This window comes from Brassica rapa, chromosome A07, assembly GCF_000309985.2.
Source record: "Brassica rapa cultivar Chiifu-401-42 chromosome A07, CAAS_Brap_v3.01, whole genome shotgun sequence".
NCBI lineage: Eukaryota > Viridiplantae > Streptophyta > Magnoliopsida > Brassicales > Brassicaceae > Brassica > Brassica rapa.
Window position 1 is genome coordinate 25467891 of NC_024801.2, and position 26553 is coordinate 25494443.

Sequence of the window (26553 nt, forward strand, 5' to 3'; positions counted from 1 at the left end):
TTCATTTCAACTGCATGTCATTTTATCATCTTTCTGTTTTAAAATTAGTGTTTGTTTGTAATTTTCAGGTGTCAAATTTTGATACAAAAAACAGAAATTGATCTGAATATATTTGAAAAATGCAAGAGAACATAATATATTATTTTTCAAAACATAATAGTAGATTTTTTTATATTGGTTAAATCAATTATTACCAAAATTAACATTTTATATGTAACATTTTTTTTTGTAACTGTATATGTAACATTTTAAATGGTAATTTGCGGTTGGCACGAATGGAACACATCCACCACATTAGATCGTAATTTAGATATAATATCATTATGTTTTGTAGCGACACAATCAAATTAAAAACCTACTTATGCAATTATTTGGACTAACACGTAAAATAGGGCGTTAAGGAAAAATTGTTATGCAAACGTAAGATTCTTTTTACGCAAGTGGTACTTTAATAAATTCAAATCTGATTCCGGTATGTCTCGCCTGTCGTCTTTGCTTATTCAGTACTACATTTACAAAGGACGAGCAAGGCAATTATTACCAGCTAATCCAAGTCCGACACAAACGAGGGAAAATGGTCCACAAGTTTTTTTTTTTTTTTTTTGGTAAAATGTTAAAATATTATACCAATTTTTCGTTTTTGACAGACATTACAATAGAAGACTAGTAGCGGGTAAGTAAACAACAACACGACACCGAAACAACTACGGACAACATCAACGACTGAATCTAAAAGCAATACAACAAAGTGACTAAACAGTTTGATAACGAGACAGCCTCGGACCAAACTACTTTGAACCTAGATGAGAAAACCGATCAGTTGCCGCGAGCTATCGAGAGAAGGGCGCCCTCAAACCCTGAATGCTACGACTCCTACAGCTTCCGACTGATACCCCATAGCGAACCAAAGCATAGAATCCAAGCTCGAGCTCCGAAGCCTAGCACGGAAGAAGAAACCACCGGCGGTACGAGGAGAAGCTGAAGTCCGACGATGCCGTCGTTCAGTGGTTTGCGCTAGAGATTACCGCCTCTATTGCATTCCACCAGGACCGTATACACCCATCTAACCGCAACCCATATAGAGAAGACGGATCGAAAAACAAACAACCCTCCGGAGGAGACAAAACCAAAGCCTGGCTAGGGGCTTGTAGCCCAATTATCTCACAAGAAAATCACACGAGCTGCAAACAGCCTCAAGACACATTCACGATGATGTTGCAATTATTGAGTAGAGCAAGGTGACGGAGCAGGCCACAACACCTTCACCACATATATCTGAGGGATGTCATGAGTATACGGAAGCACAAGCTAACGCTCAAGCGAACCATAGACAACAAAACATCAACCCGAAGCCACTAGGAGAACACGGACAGCGAACCCAACGACACCACCACCGACGAAACCCTACGCGCCACCACCACCGGAGAACTCGACGGCGGATCCTCAGAGTAGGCAGAGAGAAGACGACATAACCGGAAACCAGCAAGGCCATAACCCCAACACCACACACAGCCTCACTCACCACCAGACAACGCCAAGAGAGAGACAAGACCGACGAGGCGCTTGACGGTGCAGCACGCGCCACCATGCTCGGAGAAGGATGTCTTTGTCACGGGAAAATTTCCAGTAACAGTACACCAGACAGAGACTGACCCCGACGCCGGAAGAAGCCGTCCTCAAGCGACTCCAGCCACCGAGAAGCCTAGACCTGACAGCAGCGCACCAGATCTGAAACGAAGACACACATCTCCCTCTACCAAGAACAACGCAGGAGATGAGAAAGAGACACAAACAAAGAAACGGAAATGGAAACGGAGATCCGGCGGCCGCGTAAAGGAGGCGGCGGCCGCCGGAGAAGACTCACGATTAGGGTTTTCTGTTTGGTTTAAGAGAGAAGGAGGAGAGAAAGAAGGAGGAGAGAGACTATAAGATCAAAAATGGTCCACAAGTTATCTTCACTTAGTGCACTGTACAAGTTCGTAGTTTCTTACCATATTTGTTTTTGTTTTTCAACGTCATAAAAGCAAATGTTATTTCCCATGATTTGTTAGTTTTCGTATTTCGTAGTATAGGAATGAAAAAGAAACAGTTAAATTTTAACGTATCGATTCGCAGGTAGATGACTCATAACTTACGAATACTATTCGCTGTAACTTGTAACTTCAATACCACTCGAAACGAGAGCCTTTTTCGCATTCACTTCTCCTCGTTTTTGACTATTGTTTCGGATTCTCCGCAGAAAGGTCGAGGACTCTTTTTCATCAAGTAGGTCATAACTTTTCTTAATGCTGATAAAGTTTTGGATAAGGTTTTTCTTTTCGGGTAATCAGTTTTTGATAGTTTTTCAACGATTCTTGACTAACTCAATGTTTTTCCACACTGCTTGCATCAACTATATATAAGTATATAAATTTTTTTGGCAAACTAAAGAGAATCTCAACGATATTTATTTTAAAATGAAAGAATATTAAATGGTATATTTAAGTATTTTAGAGAAAATTGACAGGTAGACCAGATATCAACAAGATATTTACAATAAACAGAAGAATTCATATTACGCTGAATTACGCTAAGTACATCGTGGAAGTTACGAAATGATGTGCGCGTGGCAGAAAAATGCCAGTGAAATCCACAAATTTTGTCCCCACCAATTGTCTGAATTTACAAAATTATTTGTCAAAATAAATATCAAAATAAATATTTAAAACTTAAAGAGAAACAACACGGACACTGTGATTATTTAATCCAAAAAGAAAAAAAACTAGAGAGAGAAAAAGAGAGCGAGTAAGAGTTGAAGTCCGCCATGGCGTCCGGTGGCGCGTCCGAGCGCGTACCGGCGCCGATGGCCCTCTTCTTTGTTGTTCCGTCCAAGTCTTCGAGAGTGTAGTCCGATCTGACGATTCCCTCCGACATGCGCGCGGATCTGGGTTAGGGTTTTGCTTCCGGAAGTCTTCGGTTCTCTGCAACTCTTCTTCCTCTGGATTCGCGGCGAGGAGAGAAGACAGTCAGATCGTCATTTCAGCGGTTTTTGTTCCGGGTTGTAGAGGCTTACACAGCTCTTACATCGCCGATAAAGTTCACGGGTTGTGGAGGCTTCTTTAGCTCTGTGGCGCCGTTCAAGTTCCCGGAGCGTGGAGGCTAATACAGCTCCAGTGCTGTCGGCTTTCGCTGGCTCTTGGTATCCTAGGTTCGATTTAGGGTTTTATTTTTGTTTGTGTGTTGTCGGGGTTTGATCTGATGGAGGAGCTCTCGTCGGAGGACGATTGATGCTCTCTGGTGGCTTGTGCGGTTCAAGTGGTTGTCTGCTTTCTTTAATCGGACGAGATCTCGATGGGATCGATGCATCTCTCCGGATTGAAGATTTAGCGTTGAAGAAAGGTGATGGTTTTGACGGAGGCTCTGTTGTCTTCTGAGCTCCGTCGTTACGAGTTTTGCGGCGAGGCGGACCCGGCGATGTATCCAAGCGGTGACGGTCGAGTTGAGACGGAAGCGATACGTGTCGCTCTGACGGCTCTGATCTCTACACGTATCCGGTCTCCTCGACGAGTGTACCGGCCGAAGTCGTCGGGTTTTCTCCTGGTTCGGGTTTGGGTCGCAGGCCCATTATTTGTTCTTGGTTGGCCTGTAGGCTTTTATTGTTCACTTTCGGATTAGTAGTTTTTGGGCTTCGGCCTTGTATTTGGGCTTCGCCCTTCTTCATCAATATTAAAAACATTGACGGAAAAAAAAAAAAAAAAAAAGAGAAACAACACGACCTCATGTGAATATCGGTATTTTTCTTCTTCATTTTTTTTTTAATTTTTAATTTTTTTTTTCTTCATTCTTTTCTAAGGCCAATAATTTAGAACAAAGTTGGAACTAAAATTCCACAAAGGATTTCTTATTTTTGACAAAGGGATTACCAAATGAGCTATCGAATCTTTAACAAAGGATATTATTATTTTACCAAAAAAAAAAAAAACAAAGGATATTATTACAAACTTTATTTGATTGTTTTGAGTTCGCATTATCTTATTATTATTATTATTGAGCTTCCGAGGATGGACTCGAGTCAAAATACGGCATCCCTAAGAATCTTTACATGGCCAACTGGCTCAACTCTATATCGACCCTATAGATGATTGATATCCCCGTGTTCATTGAAACTATGATCATGCCCTTGGTCCAACCCTGTTTTTACCACCTAATCTATTTTGAAAGTATATGTGCATGTGGAAAATTATATATCTACAAATCCACTCATATTCATCGTAAGTGGAAAATTACCCATGTGTATATGAGGATTAAAAAAATATATTTTCATGCACTATTTAAGATTCGATTAACTTAGTGATTGTACAATAATTCGTCACAAAGGACAAGACATATATGTTATGGATTACGTTAATTATATGATTCACTCCAAAGAAAGCTTGTTATGATTTAATCTTATCCAGTAAGTATGGTTTCGTCATAAAATTAGCTCTACTTTAATTTCGTTACAGATACAATCAATTAAACTTCAAACCAATTGTGCTTGGAATCTTGAATAAACGACACAACTCGGGCGGTGCTAACGTTGACAGTATAATATTAACCAAGTGACGAGATATCACAGTCCCACTTGGTCAAGAACCTGGGTCAATCATTGGAGACCAGTTAGCACGTTAATAAAAATTCAATAAGATTCCTCTTTACTTATTTTTGTTTCAGAGTTAACTAAATATAAAAATCTTGTTTGGTTCTCTCTAATTATGAATAATTGGTATATACCAGAAAAGTTTGGAATGTTTGGACAGTGTTCATATGATATTTCTAAACTCTACAGCAGAAAAATGGAAAAGCATAATGAAAGAGACAAGACCTCAAACAACACATGAGTTGATGTTGCTGATATCTACACTTACAAATGTCAAGAGCGAGTTATGCAAAATTAAATAAATTATCACGTTTCAAGGAATTAATATTCCAGAGTTTTACAAGTATTATGCAATTTGAATTAAAAAGTCAGTTTATTTCACGATTAATTCTGAATTATATAATAAAAGGTACTATTTACTATTTGTATTCAGGAATGGTATACACGGAAAATTATAATGTATAAGAATTTGAGAGTCACATGATATTTCCCCAGAGACGCGTTTTGTCTCTACGAATCCTTTATTTATTTGTGTATTTAATTGTTTCATTTCTTTTTGGGTAGATTGTACATGGAAAAACACTTGTAATTCTATTTGCGTAAATATGCTGTCAACCATAATTTAATTTTCAACATTTTTAAATCTATCTTTGCTATAATGGACTGCTCAGCTTTTATAATAAGCAGTATTAAATCACGCATGTAATACTTTTTTTTATTAATTACTAGTAGTATTCAATTAGTATTTTATGAAGACAATGAAATCGTGTTTACAGACACGTGAATGAGGCATCTATCTATAAAAATAAAAACCTATATAAATAAAATAAAATTATTTATTAATTTTATTTTATTTTAACGATGTCATCTCAGTAATAAAAAATAAGAGTGCACATGTGATCGGACATTTCAAAACAAAAAAATAAAATTGATTTTTATTCTTTTCTCATTTGAATATATATTTTAAAAATTACATCAAATAGTCTAAAAATATCACTATATTTAATAATATACTTTAACTCAAACCAATTACAATTTTAAAAATTATAAATAAATTTTTGAACGCAGATTTCTTAAAATAATAGAATTAATAAATTTTGTTATAGTAATTTATTAATATTTTAACAATTTTAATTATTTTTTTTTAGAAAAGTAGATAATCTCGATAATAAATATCATCTTATATTATATTTCATTACTTACTATATTTTTAATAATTTATATATATCTATATATTTGTTTGGTTTGTAATGAATATGAAATGTTTACCATCTTCTGTAATTTATATTAATGTGAATAAACTGAAGATATGAATTTTTTTATTATTTTATATCATAAATAAAATATATTAAAAATAACAGAAATGATAATTTTATATTAAAATTTTAAATAATATTTAAGAGAAATACATTCATTGACTAAATTTTATTTAATTCAAATATAGAATAAAATAATATTTTAACATTTTAAATAAAACTAGAATATCTAATAGATATATATATATATATATATATATATCATATGTTTTTCATGTACATGTTATTTAATTCAAAATATAATAAATAATATTTAGCATTATATAAACTTACTTTGTTTTAAATAAAACTACAAAGTCTAATAGATATAAATATAAAATTATATTTTTAATAAAATATCCTAAGTGTTAGTACAACATAAATCAACTATATACAACGATGTCAACATACTAATCATATTCTGAAACTTAATTATTATCATGTATTTAAAAAAAATATATAATTGCTTATTTGGATAATATGGTTTCTTTGGTCTTTAAATATAATAATATTTTATGATACAAATATTTATATTTATAAACAGTAAAAATTAGTATCAGGATATTTCTTACCTAATTTAAAGTTTTTTGTTATAATGAATTAAATTTTTTTATCTTATAGTAATTCTAAGAAAATATATAAAAGAACAAAGAGTGCTACAGAATTCAAAAAACATATAAAAGAGAAAAAGTTCCATAATTTCAGTTTGAACATAATCGACTATATATTTGTAACAAATCATCATACTTGCTATTAAAGTCGAAGCAAAACAAAAATAAGTATACTTAAATTATTTTTTGTCATTTGCTAATCCATCCGTAAGGCGGTTAAACTTTAGTTTTAAATAATTAATATGTATGGGTACGTGATTAGATCAAATTTTTATTTTTGGAAGTAAAGGCAAATTAAAAAAAAAAAATATCGAGGAATAAAATAGTTTTAAGTTTTGACAACTGAGACCCGTTAATGCCCTACCTGATGACCCCCATGATGCTACGGAAAGGTATACCGTATCCGTAAACGTCATGCAAATAAAACCTCCAATCATAAACAGACCAACTGGGCTTGATTTGCAATTTTGGTTATTGCGTGCCAAAATTTTAACTTCAAAGAGTTTTGGAACGAAATACAGACAATGTTTTTTTCCATGTGAAATCTTCACTTGCACAGTTATACGAATGATTGGCACATGGTGATAATTCAAAGTCCTATTCTTTTGCCTTTTAAAACGTAAATATTTACTTGAAATTATGAATAATTAGTTATTTCAACATGCATCACCATACGACCGGCCACCGTGTGCTACATTTGATTTTTTTTTGAAAACTAATTACATAAATTCTATTAAATTCTGAAATTATGATGACTTGATAGATATAAAAATTTGGAAATCGATCTGTCAAATTTTGGAAAACTAATTACATAAATTCTATTAAATTTGGTTAAAGCTTTTTTAAAAACCATGTAATATATCTAATATTCCTCAATACATGTATATATATATATATATATTTTTTTTTGTAAACTCAATACATGTATATATACTTGTATAGTTTTTACGTTTTTAGCAAGGAAAAAGATTCAGAAGAATATTATTTAGGGTTTGTGCGTTTCAAGGTTACTGCGACTTGGGAACGCGACCTGCGATCTGTGCAGCGACTAACGCAAATTGTAACTTTTTGTTTATTTACTATTGCGCAACTGCTCGTCCTATTAGTCACAAGTCCCTATTTCATATCGCTAAAAAGGTGAGTAAAAATCAAAATTTCCGTTGATCTAAGACTGGTTATCAGATCTTGCGACAATCAAACGGATAATATTTAGTTGCATCAACCTCGAAACGAACAAGCCTTTTTTTTTTTTTTGAACAACCGAAACGAACAGACCATTAGTCAAATTTGGTTTGCAAATCTATTGTACTTTTGTGCCTGTATGAAACCTATTTGTACTTTTGCAATTTATAGTGATACTATTAGAACGTCATTCTGAGATGGAACATTCTTTAAGAATCGACCGACATGTACATTGTTGTATATTAATGCAACTTTGATTTTTTAAAACATGGTTATACTACGGGATCCATTCATTTTATATGCATATATATAGCTAGTATGTATCTCCGTGACACCGATATTCTAAAGTAATCGATATATACAGATTTTTTCGGGAATAGGTTTTTTAAGGCGTAGTATTGTTTTAGTAGTTCAGAAAATAGTATATAACAGACTAACAGAGTATGTAAATAGATTAGTCGGTTTAGTATCCGGTTTAATATTCTGTTAGATGGTTTAATAGTTTGTTACACACTAAGCTCAGTATAAGAGGTGTGATCAATGTAAACTGTCATTTTTAATCAGAAATTAAACATATACTAGATTTTGACCCGCGCTTCGAAAACGCGGATTATTTTGGATTATAATTTTTTTGAAATAAAAAAGTAGATTCTAACTATTATATATTATTTAAAAGTTGTATTATATTGAAGAAGAATTTTTTTAAAAAATTATATAATTTATGAATTTGTTTGTTTGAGATTTTGTATGTATACACTTTTATGTAATTCTCTCTTATGCTTGAGCATTTTAATCAGAACCAAAAACTGAACCGAAACCGACTAAAAAAATATACAGATTTGGGTCTGGTCCGGGTCCAGAGCAATAACTATTGGATATTTTTTTGGACCCGCAAGTGTTTGTCGAGTCCATGTCTTACCCGAGACCCGATCGTGTATCCAAAAATATCCAAAATATTTTGTGTACATTAGTTATATTTGAGATTTTCAACGAATAATTTTAGTTATCAGGTTTGTATTTTCGGTTATAGTTTCGGGTTTCAGGTACAATTTCAAAATTTAAAATATAATATTGGGTATTTTTTGGTTTCTCGGATCAGATTTCATGTAAAATTTTGGATCTTTTTGGATATTTGAATATTTTGGATATTTGCTTGAGTATTCGGGTATGTCTTTGTGTTGTGTGTTTTTTGGTTTTTCAAATATTTTTTGGATTTGGGGTATTTCAAGTCTTTTTCGGGTATTAGATATCCAAACCGATCTGGACCCGTTATGTATCCAAAAAGTACATGTGTTTCATATGTATTTGAATTATGGATTTGTACCGGAAAGGAACCAACCCGAACCTAAAATTTTCAAAATTAGGTCTAAATACATAAATTATTATATGAATATGTCTGAATATAATTTTGGTTTTGGTGATGTATTGGTCATCGTTTATAATATAGACAGTATGATTCACATGAATTAATAGTACTTGGTAAAATAAAGGTAATACAAAATAAAAATGATATTCTAAATATATTATCGTAGATTTTTATAGATAATATTCTAAGGATATTAATGATACTCTAGATCAGAATCTTACATATAGGAGCTAATACATTATTAGGAGATATTTAGAAAGATTATTTAGTTGGTCTAGGTAAATTAATGAAATAGTCCAAACAATATTTTTAAGTAGATTTATTAAAACTCCTTCTCTTTTAATAGTATTGATTCATCTTCTCTAACAATATATTTGATTTTACATCTGTGTGGTTTATTAATATATACTACTTTGGTATCAAAAGATTAGTACATTGTTACCATTACTCTGATACAAGTCTCCTAACATGTTTTTAGCACACAAAAAAAGTTTCCTAACATGTTAAAATAGCAATTTATTGTTGCTGACAGTATCCAACATAAGAAACTTTTAATATGCAACACGCAATACAATGATGTGTGATTAAACACGTAAGAAATTAGAATCTCAGGATGCTCTTAGGTTCGCAACAATCTGTATTTTGTATACTCTACAATATTTAAATCTCAGATATAACTTTGATTCTGTAGAAGTTTTTATTTATTTGCCGCATAATTTATTGATAGAAGTCACGGACAACATTCTGATATTTTTTAATTAAAAACAAAAAATCTAGCGAGCTGTGAATTCCGTCGTCTGGAAGACCAAATTGCTCAATGGTCCTTAAAAATATTCGTTTTGGAAACATGCATTTATAAAATAAAATACATTGTTTGTCTCTTTTGTGAATTCATTAATTTGGTCTTTCTAATTATCGTACCGTCCCATTCTCAATTCGATCAGTCGATCTGTAACGCCATATTTTGAAACCCTAAATATATTTATTATTATCCTTGAATTATTTGTAAGAGAATTCACCTAAACCGAAACACTCTTATTAAGACAACTATAAATAAATAAATAAATATATATATATATATAATATTATTTGAGAAATCAGGTTCTTATATGTCACGATCACGTTAATTTTTACCATGTTTAATTACATAAGAATCTTTAATGACTAAAATATTATATTTTATTGGCATTATGAAAAATTATTTAATAAATTATGTAATTTTTTTACAAAATTTTTTAATTTCTTTTTGTTTATATTTTTCAAATAAAATGTATAATAAAAAGAAATATTCATATAATAAAAACAAAAATTATATTTACAAAAAGGAAAGAAAAAATATTTTATGAAAATATTTTTTTATATATAATGTGATTTTATAAAAAGGAAAGTTCACAAAAAAACAGTTTTGATGTTAAAAAATAAACATATCTTTAAAACATAATACTAAACAGCATAATACATGTTTTAAAATTGATGAAATTTTTATATTTATATCAATCTTTTTTCTCAGATTATTAAAAAAAGTAATTTAAATAGCATATACTAAAATATCATTGAGGAACTTAAAAATATTTTATATTTTCTAATATTGAGATGTTTATTAATTTTTGTATAATTTCTTTTGGTTATATTTTTAATTTTTCACATTCATTAATTAAACTATATATAGAGAAATTTACAGACTTTAGTCAAACCTAATATACCACTAAAATTTATTTAAGGCTTAATAGTTTTATATATTTATACAACATAATATACCTCTATTAAGAATGCATAAACCAGTAGGAATTTTTATGCTTAAGGTTATTTATAATAATTTTTAATTTATATTTTATACATCTTAAGTATAAAGTTACTTAGAATTTTACAATAAAAATATTTTGTAAATATTAATATCCGTTCATGAGTTTTCATAAATTTTATAGGTAATGTTTGTCTATAAAACTTGGTACCTATCATCATTTCAGTTTTTATACTATTTTTGCAAATCAACAAATGTCAAATTATACAAAAGAATTTTAAAAAGTACATACACATATTTAATAGGAACTGAACTAATGTAGTTTAACTAGAATCAAAAGTAATTGTGTTTTGATTTGAGGAAATATGTGTAACTTAATATAACCCACAAAATGAGTAATTAAAATATCTAACTTTTTATGTTCATAATCATAAGTCTCAATGCAAAATAACTAAAAAAAATATCAATTTTTTTTATCTATTTTAACATAAAAAATATAGTTATACTTTAATAAGTAAATACATTTTAACATATCCAAGTAGTAACCAAATTGACTAAATGTTAAATATCCAAACTACATGTTTATTTAAAATAAAATAATATTATATAAAAATAAATCATACATACAAATTACAAAATAATAAAAATTAAAACATTAAAAAATTAATATATTTATTTAGAAACATTTATATCCGTGCATGAGCTACTATATATATATATAGAAAAAATTTCGTTGTGCTGGTGCCCGTGATGGATCGATGGATTTAAATAAATAAAGCTCAATTCAAATTTAAGATATTTAAAGAGCATATTTCAATTTTTGTTTACACTTTTCTGAACAGATGGTTCGAATAATATTTTTGGTTGGCACCAATTTGATTAATAGCTACGATTAACAGCACTGGTACGTATTGTTTATTTCGGTAGCTATAAATTATCTTAACTTTTCTTAGTTGGCTATAGCGGTCTACTCTGGGTGTAAAGTTAGATATATTAGGTTTCTTTGTCATTTTCTTATATATCATAATTCGTTGAACGTTTTTCTTTCACAAATAGCAATATACAAATTACAATATATAGGATTATACAATATAATCCGTAACAGAAAACGTACATAAACAGAGTTTCCTTGCAACATGGTAAGCTTCGAAAACTTGCATTCACAATATGCAAAACAATTGCACAATGACTGAGAGCTTATCTAGATGCACTAGTTCCTTTATTAAAGACTTATAGTTACATATCGATATCGTAAATTAGATTAAGGTTAATATGTCATGCATTCGTCATGCTAGAACAAACAAGGAGGCAATGAAAATAATAGAATAGAACAAGGGTCTTGACTCTTCCATATACAAAAAATGGGCATGTTTAAGACATTATGTGAATGTGTAAAAGGCAAAAAAAAAGACGGGGAAGAAGTCAGAGATGAGGAAGGTGAGATGGGAAAAGAGTACAGTGGGATAAATAAGATGAATCCATACAACAACTTGGCTATTTCAGATTCAGACACAATACTTCTCCTCATAGACATTGATAGAGTGATGGAGAGAGGCTTTGTCTCTTTGTTGTCCCTACTATTTAAAGTCAACCAAGTCTCCTCTTGATCCCATAACTTCTCAATGTTTTGGGCATTTGGCAGGTAAATAATTTCAGAAAACATACTCATTATATTTTATAGCCATAAAAATAAAAAGATAAAAATACCCCATATATTAGTTCAAAGATTTTTTTGTAAAATTAAATATTTCAAGTGATAGTATCTTGGAAATACTGAGAACTTCTTAAAATGATTGTTTAGAAAGGCAATATTCAATAGAACCAGACCAGTGTAGGTCCTTCAGTAGGCTATCCACCTACCGTTTTCTACTCATGTTCGATCTCCAATTGTAAGCTACCTCCAGTGTAATCCAATTTTGTTTTTCTTCTCTCTCTTTTTTTGCCTACAGACCATTCTGTTTCCTTTATTTAACTAGTTTACTCACCAAACTTTGTGTTTGATATCCACTCTGTTATTAGTAATAAGTTTTTGTTTAGTTTTCCCCTATCTAAATAGCCATCTATATTAAAATTATTGCATGTAACAATTGTGAATCACTATATTTTGCTGAGTGAAGAAATTCACTGTCCAAAATTCACATAATGAGCTACAAAAATTAGAGGTAAAATGAATAAAAATAAGCCTGGTTAGTTAGGGTCGGATATCTCTGCTACTCTGTAATAGCTATTTTAATTTGCTGTTCAGTCTGATTCTAAAATTGAATAACAGCAAGGTTATGAAGTTAACATTTTTACCAATATTCGTTAGGTACAAAAAAATTACAAATTTGTAAAAAAAGTTCACATGGATATTCGCTTTGCTTTCGATATATACATATGTATAATAGTTTAAAAAAATCTGTGGAATATTGTTTTGATGATATTATCAAATGGCTGAAGATACGGGAATCTAAGACTTGAGTTGAAGTAGAAGTAAAGAACAAGAGGAAAATAACAGAAGATACAACTCAAGTCCAAGAGATGCGTCAACATAGAACTAAAGACATCAAATATAAAACGCGTATCAATACAAATTCAACTCCAATTATTTTGGCCATAACTTAAATGGCTAGGCATAATAAATAGATAGATATTTTGGAACTAATAGGACGCTACAAGTCCTCCATCACATTTTTGGATTTTCTATAACTAACTCTATTATTTGAGTTCTTATTACTATGATTTGGTAAGAAGTTTGTGTTGTTTATTTGGACTGTGTCAGTTCAAGGTTTTGAATGGTTATACTAATGCTTGTTGATTTTATCTGTTAATAACTTTTTTTTTATTACTGTGATTTTTTTCTATGGGGCTTTTTTTTTTTTTGGAACTCCTTTTTTTTTTTTCTATGGGGTTTATTTGCCAAATAACCAAACAAAATGGAAAATTAGATTTTGGGAGAAAGAGTAGAGAGAGATAGGAAGAAAAAATAGGAAAGAGAGGGGAGAGTTTTAGTTAGTTAGTGTATTTATGTTTTTTTGTTGTATATAGGGTGTTGGTGCAATTTCCCTTTAAATTTTTTTTTTTTTTTGACAAAATTTCCCTTTAAAATTTTGAATGATTAGCAAAAAACAATTTTGATCTCTAGCAGGTTATTCAGCTACGTTGAGTACATTCCTCAAACCTGAAATGTTCATAGCATATCTTTTCAAAATTCATTTTCGTGGGTGCAATTTATATGTGGTTAGTGAGTTTATTTGGAGTAAATATCTCAAAAATTCAGGTATATAGCACTTTTTTCTCGTTATAAACATATTTTTTTCTGAAATGAGTTTGCGTTATTGTCGTGAATTGGTGCTTTGGCTACGCGACATGTTTTTAACGTCGTTTCTATGGTCATATGACATGAGAATTAGTGCTTAAGTGCTTTGGCTAAACAATGTTTCATGAGTGCAATTTATATAAACTTTATGCATAGTAAATAACTTGTGATCAAATGAGCCCCTGGATGGGTAGAAAAAGACAGCGTTAAGAGTCGGTCAAACAAGTGATCAAAGTCTACAAGACAACTAGAATCCAAGAATTCAGTAATTAAATGCATTGAGCATTTTTTTCAAGTCGCGTGTCCAGTTGAAAAGTGGAAAAATGTTTTCTGGAATTCTCGATTCTAAGGAAAGGTAAAATTTGGAAAGTAAGTAAAGTCAAAGCGATTAACCGGTGAGATAATCAATTCCAAGGAAGCCATGCCATTGTTGGGTCTACTCGTATAGAATTGTTTTGGAAAGTGTTTCCTAGGTTGAATCTTAGTAAGATATAATCCCAAGTATGAACATGTCGGTATGAGAATGGGGTGATCTAAGGTGTGATCTGAGCAATGCTTCATCTATGACGTGATTGGAGCCTATTAGAGTTGATCCACGGCAACTACAAAATATGTCTTGACGATCCAAACAGGCCATTAGTGAAATTTGCCTTGAAGGCTTGAACCATGTAGTATTAGGTGCCTTAAACTTCTGATTTTTTTAGGCCTAACGTTGGCATACATGTATAACGTTTACCTGGTTAAACTACAGAATTTATTTTTTGTTACATCGTTAAACTGTAGACATTTTTACTCGTACTCGATAGTTCAGTATTGTTTGTATCATTGTGTAGAATAAGTCAAGATATTTGTGAACCATATGAATAAGTAGGACGACTCACAATTATGTATTTGTTCTTTTTTGGTCTTTGCTTAAACAAAGCTTTGACTGTTTACCAAAGAAAATATAATTTTATTTAATTACCTTGTTTATGGTCAAAATTCATCTTTTTTTTTTGGTAAAAAATTAAATTTATTATATTCATCAAAAAGGAGTCATACATTCATCAGTTCTTTCTTTTCAGATTTTTTTACTATTTAAGCGATTTATTATTCAAAATTCATTAATTAACTACCAATTTCAACCATAAAGTCTTCTCTCATTAATTATTTGTAGTCAAACTTAACTCAATTATAATTGCATTGTACCCAATGGAATATCGTAGAAAAATCTAGTCAAGTAAAATGTATTGAGATTAATAAATTTCGGAACTTTTTCGGATTTAGAAGGAAAAATAGAAGTGTCAAAGAAATTGAACTACGTCAAAGTCACTTGATTCAAGAAGAAGGATAAACCAATTAAATTCCGTAAGAACAGAAAACAAATAAATAAAACAGGAAATAATGTCATCTAAGTAACACGTGAACAGAAACTCATGCTAATTAATTTTCTTACTTAGTCTCTTGACCGAAAAATATTCATCTCCAAGTTTTTAAAAATAATTAAAAAAAATTACTCCTCCTTCCTCATTTCACTATAAATACAACACCATCCTCTCGTCTCCTTCATCACCAAAAAAAAAACACAACCTTCTGTACCAAAAAAAAAACAGAGAGAAAAGACAGAAAACCAAAAAAAAAAAGAAGAAAAAAGAAAAATAAACAAATTTTCTTTTATCTTTTTTTTTCTTCTATAACATTTGCACTTTCTCTTGTTGTGTTGTATGAAAATGGGAGCTAAAGATACGGCGGCGCTAGAGACACAGTCCATCGAGGAAGATTTCGACCAGCCATCTCCTCTCCGTAAGATCATCTCCGTCGCTTCCATCGCCGCCGGTGTACAGTTCGGGTGGGCCCTGCAGCTCTCTCTCCTCACTCCTTACGTACAACTTCTCGGTATCCCTCACAAATGGTCCTCCCTCATCTGGCTATGCGGTCCCATCTCCGGCATGATTGTTCAACCCATCGTAGGTTACTACAGCGACAGGTGCACGTCGAGATTCGGTCGCCGTCGTCCCTTCATCGCCTCCGGAGCCGCCTTGGTCGCCGTCGCCGTGTTCTTGATCGGTTACGCCGCCGACATCGGGTACAAAATGGGTGACAAGCTCGAGCAAACGCCGAGGGTTCGAGCCATAGGGGTCTTTGCTCTCGGGTTCTGGATCCTCGACGTTGCCAACAACACTCTCCAAGGCCCTTGCCGCGCTTTTCTAGCCGACTTAGCCGCGGGAGACGCTAAAAGAACGCGAGTCGCAAACGCGGTTTTCTCCTTCTTTATGGCGGTTGGAAACGTTTTGGGATACGCGGCTGGTTCATACACGAACCTACACAAAATGTTCCCGTTCGCGATGACGAACGCTTGCGATATATACTGCGCGAATCTCAAGAGCTGTTTCTTCTTGTCCATCACGCTCCTCCTCATCGTCACCGTCACGTCTCTTTGGTACGTTAAAGATAAACAATGGTCTCCTCCGCCGGTTAACCCCGGTGAGGAGAAGACTAAGACTGTTCCTTTCTTTGGAGAAATCTTTGGAGCGTTTAAAGTCATGGAACGTCCCATGTGGATGCTTTTGATCGTCACGGCTCTTAACTGGATCGCATGGTTCCCGTTTCTTTTGTTCGATACTGATTGGATGGGACGTGAAGTGTACGGTGGAAGCTCACAAGGAGACGATAGAATGAAGAAGCTGTACAACGAAGGAGTGCACTCTGGTGCGTTGGGACTTATGTTTAACTCTATTGTTCTTGGTTTCATGTCACTTGGTGTTGAGTGGATTGGTCGGAAAGTGGGTGGTGCTAAACGGCTTTGGGGGATTGTGAACTTCATTCTTGCTGTTGGTTTGGCCATGACGGTTCTTGTTACAAAGTTGGCGGCGGATTACCGGAAAATAGCAGGTCCTTATGCCGGACCGTCGCCCGGTATTAGAGCTGGAGCGTTGAGTCTCTTTGCTGTTCTTGGTATACCATTGGCTGTAAGTGTTCAGCTTTTGTCTTTTATTGTGTTTTAACATTTTTGTCTATATATATGATATTAACCAAATTCTTTTTTTTTTACAGATTACTTTCAGTATTCCGTTTGCACTAGCCTCCATATTTTCAAGCAGTTCCGGCGCCGGCCAAGGTAATTTTTATAAATTTATTTACAAAATATATTAAAAATCTCGTTAATTTTAGAAAATCTAATTGTCTGACAATGTGTGACCAGTTAATTAGCATTAAATAAGTTCAAACGTTTGAATTGAATAAATTTACTGAGAGATATGTTTTCAACTTTATCCATATCTAATTAAAATTTAGTTTTCCTTTTTTTTTGCCAAAAAAACGAGGGAGTCAAATTTTCATTGTAACTAACTTGTTCAAAACCTTCTGTCGTTATATAATAACTACAAGTCTAATTGGATTTATTAGTTTAGTGATACTATTGACATCTTTATGTTATTCGTTCATGTATCTTTTACCCATGAATTTTCTGTAATTTACCTGATATAGCTGAAACAAAAAAAAAGTTTCATTTCTAACTTAAATAATTAAAATTTGTTTGTTTTCTTCTTGTTTTTTTACAGGGCTTTCTTTAGGAGTTTTAAATTTGGCGATTGTGATACCACAAATGATAGTATCACTAGGAGGAGGACCTTTCGACGCGCTCTTTGGCGGTGGAAACCTACCGGCGTTTATACTGGGAGCAATTGCAGCGGCGATCAGTGGAGTATTAGCGTTTACCGTTTTACCTTCACCGCCTCCGGACGCACCTGCCTCTTCAGGAGCCATGGGATTCCATTAGTTTTACTTCTTATGTTTTAATTTTCTTATAAACCTCATCATCAAATACAGCAGTATACTTCAAAATTGCAAAACCCAAAAAAAAAAACAAAAAAAATAATGCATAATAACCTTGGGTTTTCTGTATTTCACTCTTCCGTTTAGTTTCTTTTTCTTGTTATCGATTATCAATTTAAAATAGATTGTGTTTTCTTTTTAATGTTTGTTTGATCGTTGGTAACTTGTGTCTGAGTATGGTAAAGGAAAGATCCAACTACAGAAAAGAACTCTAGCATAAGAAATCAATCCTGTTAATTAATTTTGTGACAATGCATTAAACATGGAGAAAAAGTTGCAATAGGTGTTATGATTTTCTAAGCCCCCAAAAATAATCAAACTTAGCCGGTAACCAAAATTACCACTAGTTCAGTCTAAAACAAATAACCCTTTTTATTTGTTTGATTATATCGAGCTTATTTATCTGGACCCAGTGTTTGAAACATTGGGCCTTTAAGGCCCTGCTCAATATGTGTATAACTTTAGGTGGGGAAACTGATAAACAAATGCTTGAATTCATAGAACATAATTTGTCGGTGACATTCATTATCAATTCTAAGCAGTAATGTGGCAACATCATTATCATTCAGGATTTTGCATAGACCTCTCAGTGTAATGTAAACTCTATGTGTATATTTTTTTTTTGGGTCAAAAAACTCTATGTGTATATATATATCAACACTTGTAACAAAACGATTGCATAGACTCCTCTCGGCACAAAATCTATATTATCAGAAATTGTAAATATAGTGTAGTTAGGCTTAATTAAGGCGTATCTATATTGTAACGAGGATTAGATCGATTATCGTAGAAAGAAACATATTATAGTGTATGTAGTTTTTTTGGGACAAATTATAGTATATGTAGTTAGGCTTCAAAGTTTAAACCTAACTACTTAATTGCACAAACACTATAAAAAAAATTATATATATATAAATTTTTTTACAACAAACAACTATTTTCTGATTAATTAAACCGTAATACAATAACCAATGTGACAAAGTTCACAATAAAATCTTAACTAATATATAAGAATGAGGATATGATCAAATTAATATTATATAATGTTTTGGCCTAAAAGATTACGGTTTTTACTTTTCAACTTATTTTTTTTTTACAAAAATATTAACGTAATTTAAATGATAGAATAAAAGAAAGAAAGAAATAAAAACAGTAAACCATATTTAAATTTTGTTTTTGTAAGTAAAAAACAAATAAAAAAAAGGGGAGTGGTGGCGCCGGGAAGTGACGGTGGTAGGGTCATCAGTAATTTACTTTCTCCTCCAAAGCAAATTATCCTCTAACATCCATCTACCAAGCAAGCAAGCAACCTCCTCTTCGCTTTTTCTTACCAGAGCCGCAAAACATCTCTAGCTTCGATCCGATCTCGCCAATTTAGGGTTTTTGAAGTTTCAGAAAGAAAGTTTCGATCTTTGGGGAATTCGAATGGCGGAATCAGGAGGGTGGCGTGATTCGTACAGAGGAATGTCCTCTGATAACATCAAGGGTTTGGTGTTGGCCATCTCCTCTAGTTTATTCATCGGAGCTAGCTTCATCGTCAAGAAGAAAGGTCTCAAGAAAGCCGCCACCACCGGCACTAGGGCAGGTATTCAATTGAACAAGCAGCTTTTGTTATGTGTAGCTTTGATAGAGAGTCTAATTCTATCGAAAGATCCCACCTTTATCATGTGTTCGTTAGGAAGAAGCTGGGATCTCTCTAATTGTATTTGAAAAAATCTCAGCTTTATTGTGTGTTCTTTCCTCTGTTGAGGTTTACTTAACACCCACATTGTTTAGGTGTTGGTGGGTACTCTTATCTTTACGAGCCTCTTTGGTGGATCGGCATGACAACCAGTGAGTCCTCTTCCTTTGGCGTTGCCTAATCTTTTAAACCTTCTACTTACTGATACTCTTTTGTTTTCTCCTACTTGTAGTGTTACTTGGTGAGATTGCCAATTTTGCTGCTTACGCGTTTGCGCCGGCTATACTTGTCACTCCTCTGGGTGCACTCAGTATCATCATCAGGTAAGGGAATATACTCAGAGTCATGTCTGAGTTTTCTATATGCGATGCTTTCTCTTATACTCTTTGCTATGTGGATCTCAGTGCTGTCTTGGCTCATATTATATTACGGGAGAAACTACACGTTTTTGGAATTCTCGGCTGTGCCTTGTGTGTTGTCGGTTCAACTACAATTGTACTACATGCTCCTCAAGAACAAGAGATTGATTCCGTGCTTGAAGTTTGGAATCTTGCAACTGAACCAGGTGCGTTGTCTGAACTATCTAATGATTCGTTTTTTCCTCCTTACAGTCAATTTTTTTTCTAATCTTGGTCCAGTTTTGTTGCAGCATTCATGTTCTATGCGAGCATTATCATCGGAGCTGCTGTGTTTCTTATTATCCGTGTTGTGCCGCAGTACGGGGAGACAAACGTAATGGTCTATATCGCTATTTGCTCGCTTGTCGGATCATTGTCGGTAAGTTTTTTTCGATATTTCCAGTTTGTATATTCTATTTTGCTCAAAGAACGAGTGATTGATGAAACATGTGAACAGGTGATGAGCGTAAAAGCACTTGGAATAGCGCTAAAGCTGACATTTTCTGGAACTAATCAGTTGTTTTATCCTCAAACTTGGGTGTTCACCTTGGTCGTACTTACCTGTGTGATAACCCAGTTGAACTACTTAAACAAGGTAAAGTAATTGCGCTTCATTTTAGATGTCTTCCTTAGTTACTAAACTATTTGCATTATTACTTGCAGGCTCTTGACACATTCAATACAGCTATAGTATCTCCTATATACTACGTAATGTTCACATCACTAACTATATTGGCCAGTGTTATCATGTTTAAGGTAACCTTCCCACACAAAATATATAAAATACCTTTATATGTTGATTGTTGCTTTGGTACATGAATCAAAATTACTCCTTTGTGTTTATTGAACAGGACTGGGATAGGCAAAACGGTACTCAAATTGTCACAGAAATGTGCGGATTCGTTACAATACTTTCTGGCACATTTCTTCTCCATAGAACGAAGGACATGGTCGAGGGTGCGTATTCCAATTCAATTTGTAGCACTTCCTATGTGAAATGAGAACTTAGATTATCCTATACTCTCTCAGCTATTAGTAAACATGTATTTATTTACACACTCCTATCTAGAGTTTGAGCAACATAGCTCTGTTAACGATTGACCAAAAGATTGCTACATGTTGTATGCATATAATCTTAGTCTGTATGCCCTCTGGAGTTTCTAGGAGTTTGCAACTGAACTGATCGTTGTTGCTATGTTATTGCAGGTTCATCGGTAATATTGCCGTTGCGGATAAGCAAGCATGCGAATGAGGATGGGTTTGAATCGGAAGGCATTCCACTTAGACGCCAAGAGTCTCTCATGTCAGTTTAAAAGCTGTTATTGCTTTGTTTCCCAGTCTAGTGCAAGCCAGAGAGCCTCAACTTTTTTTCCCCTTATCTCGATCTACAATGAACGTGGACCATGGTTCTTCTGTCCTAACAATCACATATGGTTCAAGAAGATCAAGAAGGTAAAAAGTGGACGATCAGATCTCATCTTCTTCTCGGTAAATATGCTGTGAATTCAATCAAACATATGGCATTAGCACACACCCACGCATAAACCCTTTTGTGACCTTTTAGATTTTTTTTTTCAATGTAAAACTGAGATGGGTTTTGCTTAAAACTGAATGTTTTCAATTCAATATTTAAATCATTGATTTTTTTCATACAAAAAAGCAAATATTATTGATGTGTGTGTGAAGAGCTCATGCATATCAGGCGATGGGAAAAAACGAACACAAACAAAGAGGCATCAGAAATGTAGTCATAAAATGACACTGCGTGATATCATATTACAAGGGTCTGAACCACAGTGACCAGAACTGAGCAAAGCAGTTAGCAAGTGATGGCGTTTTCCATATTTTTAACACTCGCTTGAAGCTTCCTCTCCTTCACTTTCTGAGCCTCCAAAGCCCCAGCTGAAAAGATGGAGAAATGACACGTTGCAAAAGATGTATTCCCACACAACTATAAACATACCTTCCAAATTTTAAAACTCCAAAAATAGATTACTTGTTCTTCCTTCTTTAATTCATTGGCAATATGATTTGCGTCGTATAGATTCAAGCAATACCTAGCTAGAGGCCATACATCTAGAGAGATCAGAGATGGAGGAGCTTGATGCACCAATACAAATTGATGAAACACACATTATTAATCATTAACTCATATGGGTTTTGAATTTTCTCAAAAGCTTCACCTGCTCTGTCTCATTTCCTATATTCTTGTTGGCATGGACCATCATCGCCTATTAAATCATTCACTATGCTTACAAACTCGAGTTAGGTTTTTTTCTTGCTTTGACTAACCAGAAATTAACAAAGACAGAGAGGGTATTCACTTGATCACTTCAAGAGAGAAATGAATATCATACCCCTTTTTTTTAATTCTCGCTTAAGATAAGCCATGACCATAGTAAGGCAAGTAAGCCCAAAGCTGAGTAGTGGTGAGCACAATTGTAGCATCATCTGACATAACTCCATGCATACGTGAACTCTAAGATAGCATCGGAGGGCCGAACTCCACTCAAAATTTTCACATGTCAGCAAACACCACAAAAGTTTTGCATTTATAATGTGTATTTCTTATTTACTTTAAAAAAGGTTTAATACTTGTAGTTAATTATATATTATTGAAATTGCTGGTTAAAATGTAATATACTGAAGAAAAAAAAATTAATTTGAAGTTTTTTTTTGTATATAAGACAAGATAGGTTGGGTTGAAAGTTGTAAAACTCAAAACCCTAATTTCTACTAAAAGAGAAAGAGCCCCCTCCCCATCGACCCGTTTTCATCTTCCTTAGGAGACACAAAACTTTTATTCTTCCCCTTGGGATCGAAACAACAATGATGACATTCCATCTTCCGGCAGATTTAGAAGAAGAAATACTATCTAGGGTTCCGACCACATCTCTGATGCGATGGAGATCTATTTGCAGACGATGGAACACTTTATTCTTCGAAGACCAAAGATTCTCCGAGAAGCACTTTCGTAACGCTCCAAAGCAGCCTCTCGTTCTCATGTTGACAGAACATAGGCTTTTTTTTGCGAGCGTAGATCTGAAGTTTGTTCCTCCTTCAATAGAATTTAGCGATGCACTTAGCCTAAGAGATTATACTGTTTCAGAAGATGCCCATATACACTCAGTTTCTCACTGCGATGGTTTGTTGCTATGCACCACCTTGGACGATGAACTCGTGGTTTGGAATCCTTGTTCAGGGCAAACAAGGTGGATCAACGACACCGATGGTAGCATGTTTTTCCCTGGCGACTCTAGGTTTACGTTAGGATACGGAAACATTAACCAATCTTGCCGCAGCTACAAAATTTTGATGTTTTACCATATAAATTACGACTACGATCACGTCCAAGATGAAGTATTTGAACTCTATGATTTAAACTCTAATTCGTGGAGAGTTCTTGATGCTCGTATTAATGCTCGTAACTGCATCAGTAACGAGTCTCATGGTGTGACTTTGAAAGGAAATGCTTACTGGATTTCTTCTGATGGCGAAGAGGAGGGCGACTTACTCAGTTTTGATTTTACGAGAGAGAGATTTAGACGTTATCGTTTTCCTCTCACATTTAGGAGTTGTCGTTATCGGGCTCTGTCAGTTGTTAGAGAAGAACTCTCAGTGTTACGTTGGATTGATTCAAATATGGAGATGTGGGTGACCAATAACATGGATATTACTTGTGAATCAGATTTGTCATGGACCAAATCCTTTGCAATGGACTTTGTATTAAATATTTATACGAGTGTTTTAATCGACGAAGATAAGAAAGTGGCCTTGTGTGATTCACCTCATGAGCAAGTTGCATTCACTATTGGAGAGGAAGATGAATATTACTCAGAGATCCCTTTTGAAAGAGCGCGTTCTAGACATGAACATATTTTCAACTATGTTCCAAGTCTGGTTCAGTTCCCCCAGCAAAGTATTGAGTCAGATGATTTTGGCAAATTTCATCGTGGAAGAGGGTTGGGTCATAGAAGACGACTTAGTAATGGAACGTGGGATAATGACAACATGTATTTACCAGAGATTTACGATGGCATGATGTCCGAAGAAGATGACGAATGTGACTGGCTGGAGATAGAGTGCACTGATTTTAGCAATAGCCGAGGTCGTGGAAGCCGAGGTCGTGGGTGGAGGAAGACGAGATATGTTACCTTGTAACGCAAGGTGATCTTTCCTCACCCGTTAAATCTTTTTTTTTTCTTTTCTATCTGGTGGAAAAGCCTGTTGTGTTTCATTATATTTTATTGTATAATCATATCACAGTTTCTGCTAGGCCTTTTTAAATTTTATCATCAAAATTTTAGCACCAAGTGTCTGTATCCCTCTGGGAGTTTGCAACTAATTGTTATTGCTATGTTACTGCAGGTTCATCGGTAATATTACCATTGCGGATAGCAAGTATGCCAATGAAGATGGGTTTGAATCAGAAGGCATTCCACTTTTAGACGCCAAGAATCGCTCATGTTATCATAAAAGCGTTATTGCTTTGTTTTCTGGTCTACTACAAGCCAGAGAGCATCAACCTATTTTTCCCTTATCTTGATCTACATGGACCTTGGTTCATATGTCTTATCCAATACTGATGGTTCAAGAAGATCGAGGAAAGTTAGAAGGAGGACGATTGGATCTTCTTTCTTCTTCTCAGTAAATATGCTGTGAATTCAATCAAAGCATATGGCATTCGCACACACCCACTCATAAACCCTTTTGTGACCTTTTAAGATCTTTTTGTTATAGAACAGAGATGGGTTTTGCTTTAAAACCGAAGGTTTACAATTCAATATTTGAATCTTTGACTTTTTTATTTAGTTCTTCTATTTTCTCCATTGGTTGGTTTAAACTATTTGAAAAAATAGAGAATTTGAAAGTTAGAAAACACATGGTTAGTCAATTGGTTTGAAGAAATAGTATAGTGATGAGATGAGGTGGAGTTATAACATTGATGGTCACATATAGAGACAATGTTTTATGTTCATCTTTCCACGATCAATCACTCCGCTGGTAGATGAGATGTTAACTCGAAACTGCGCTATGTCCTTCTCAATCAACTTCTTCTTTATACATTTCATAACTTAGAGAGTCAATCACCAATTTAATTTAATTTAACTATATATACAACAACAGCACACAGTCTCTTATCTTTAAAATCTTTCAACATTCCGCATTTATGTTAACTGTAATCCGATTTGAAAATCACAAATGGAGGAATACGTGTTCACCTATAAAATAAAAACTACCTAAAATGGAAAATTACAATCTACTCATTTAGGAAATAATATTGTATAAAATTATCTACAAGAGACAAAAAATTAATTTGTTACCAAAATACAATAAACTCAACCCATATGAAAAAGATCGCCATAATTACATATTTTCAAATAAACCCAAATATTCCTCTGCACATCAAAAGAGAAAAAAAAAGGGGAGAAACTTGTTGTAGCAGTTGAGCTAGAAAAAAAGAGACAGAACAACGAATCCAACATCACAAACAACAAAACCCAAACTGTGTGTTGTTGTCTCATTGGTCTTCTTCTTCTTTCTAGCTTCTTGATCCCATAAAATGGCTCTGAGCAATGTCTCTTCCGAAGAGTTTAGCTTTCCGTTGCTCGCTTCCCAAGACTCTTCCAAATTTCCCTCCGGCACCGATTCACCTCCACTGTGGAAACACTCGCCGGAGAATCTCCGCCGTGGAGATCACGACAGAGGTTTGGAGAAGGAAGATGGTAACGATCAGGCGAAGAGCTTCTCTTACGTGGAGAGGAAAAGTATTTGGAGTGATAAAACAGAGGAGAAAATGGATATGTTGTGGGAAGTTCTTAACGAAGAGCTTCCGCCGAGAAGCCAGAGTCTTAGGATGGATCCCTGCAGAGTTGTCGGAGAGAAGAAACCGTCTTTGTTTCCCGACGAGAGCTCTGCCGTGGCCGTTGGTGGCGGCATGAAGTTAACGAAGAAGAAGATGAGTCCTAACGTGTTCGTGTTGATGAGGGTTTTGAAGAAGCTTCTTGTTATGCGGAGTTCATCTCGGAGATCGCCGGCGAAAACTCATCCACGGTGATCTCACCGTTATATATTTGAGGGGTGTTTTTGTAGAAATCAAAAGTTACGGGGCTTTTATCGAGAAAGAAGCCATAATTGTCTTTAAAACAAAGTTACATTTGTAGTGTGGGTGGTTCACAAGAATTAACATTAGGTCCCTGAATTTGAAGAACATATTTGGAATTCGAAGAGTCTTTTTGCTATTTGTTTCTTGTCTTTTTCTTTTGTTTATTGCGTGGGGTTTGGTCTGAATATGTATGAATTTTATAAGGTGAAAAATAAAAAAGGGTTAGACTAAGAGGGGCTAGGCCGGATATTTTTATGTTTCAAACAAAGGAAAGTGAAAAGGTATCATTGGAAAGTATTGTTATTTATCATTTTACCGCCAGAAAACTTTCGAGTGATTCTATTTGAAACATTCCATTTGTGTTGATTTGATATTTGCCTTTTTTATGATAGAGTTTTGATATCACTAATAAATATGTGATCGTACTGACTAAATACTTGTAGT

General features: G+C 33.8%; 3 protein-coding genes across 5 annotated transcripts; all 3 read left to right on the plus strand.

Annotated features, from left to right (window-relative positions):
• The first annotated feature begins 6183 nt into the window (after positions 1 to 6183).
• Positions 6184 to 18066, plus strand: LOC103831701 (sucrose transport protein SUC1). Its single transcript, XM_009107603.2, has 3 exons — positions 6184 to 17059; positions 17145 to 17208; positions 17651 to 18066. The coding sequence occupies exons 1-3, from the start codon at positions 15815 to 15817 to the stop codon at positions 17866 to 17868; spliced, it is 1527 nt and encodes a 508-aa protein (XP_009105851.1). The 5' UTR covers positions 6184 to 15814; the 3' UTR covers positions 17869 to 18066.
• A 1039-nt stretch (positions 18067 to 19105) lies between these two features.
• On the plus strand, positions 19106 to 25476 carry LOC103831704 (probable magnesium transporter NIPA4). 3 transcript variants are annotated; one of them, XM_033276116.1, is made up of 9 exons: positions 19106 to 19509; positions 19701 to 19757; positions 19838 to 19928; positions 20010 to 20170; positions 20255 to 20382; positions 20461 to 20598; positions 20667 to 20759; positions 20855 to 20960; positions 24372 to 25476. In XM_033276116.1, the coding sequence occupies exons 1-9, from the start codon at positions 19350 to 19352 to the stop codon at positions 24449 to 24451; spliced, it is 1014 nt and encodes a 337-aa protein (XP_033132007.1). In that variant the 5' UTR covers positions 19106 to 19349; the 3' UTR covers positions 24452 to 25476. The 3 variants fall into 3 exon arrangements, with proteins under 3 accessions (XP_033132007.1, XP_009105853.1, XP_033132006.1); XM_009107605.3 differs by lacking the exon at positions 24372 to 25476 and adding an exon at positions 21210 to 21653 and having other exon boundaries at positions 19122 to 19509; XM_033276115.1 differs by lacking the exons at positions 19106 to 19509; positions 19701 to 19757; positions 19838 to 19928; ... (3 more) ...; positions 20667 to 20759; positions 20855 to 20960 and adding an exon at positions 21314 to 24170.
• A 37-nt stretch (positions 25477 to 25513) lies between these two features.
• On the plus strand, positions 25514 to 26397 carry LOC103831705. The gene has a single exon (XM_009107607.3). It carries the CDS (start codon positions 25567 to 25569, stop codon positions 26059 to 26061), a length of 495 nt encoding a protein of 164 aa, XP_009105855.1. The 5' UTR covers positions 25514 to 25566; the 3' UTR covers positions 26062 to 26397.
• The last annotated feature ends 156 nt before the right edge of the window (positions 26398 to 26553 follow it).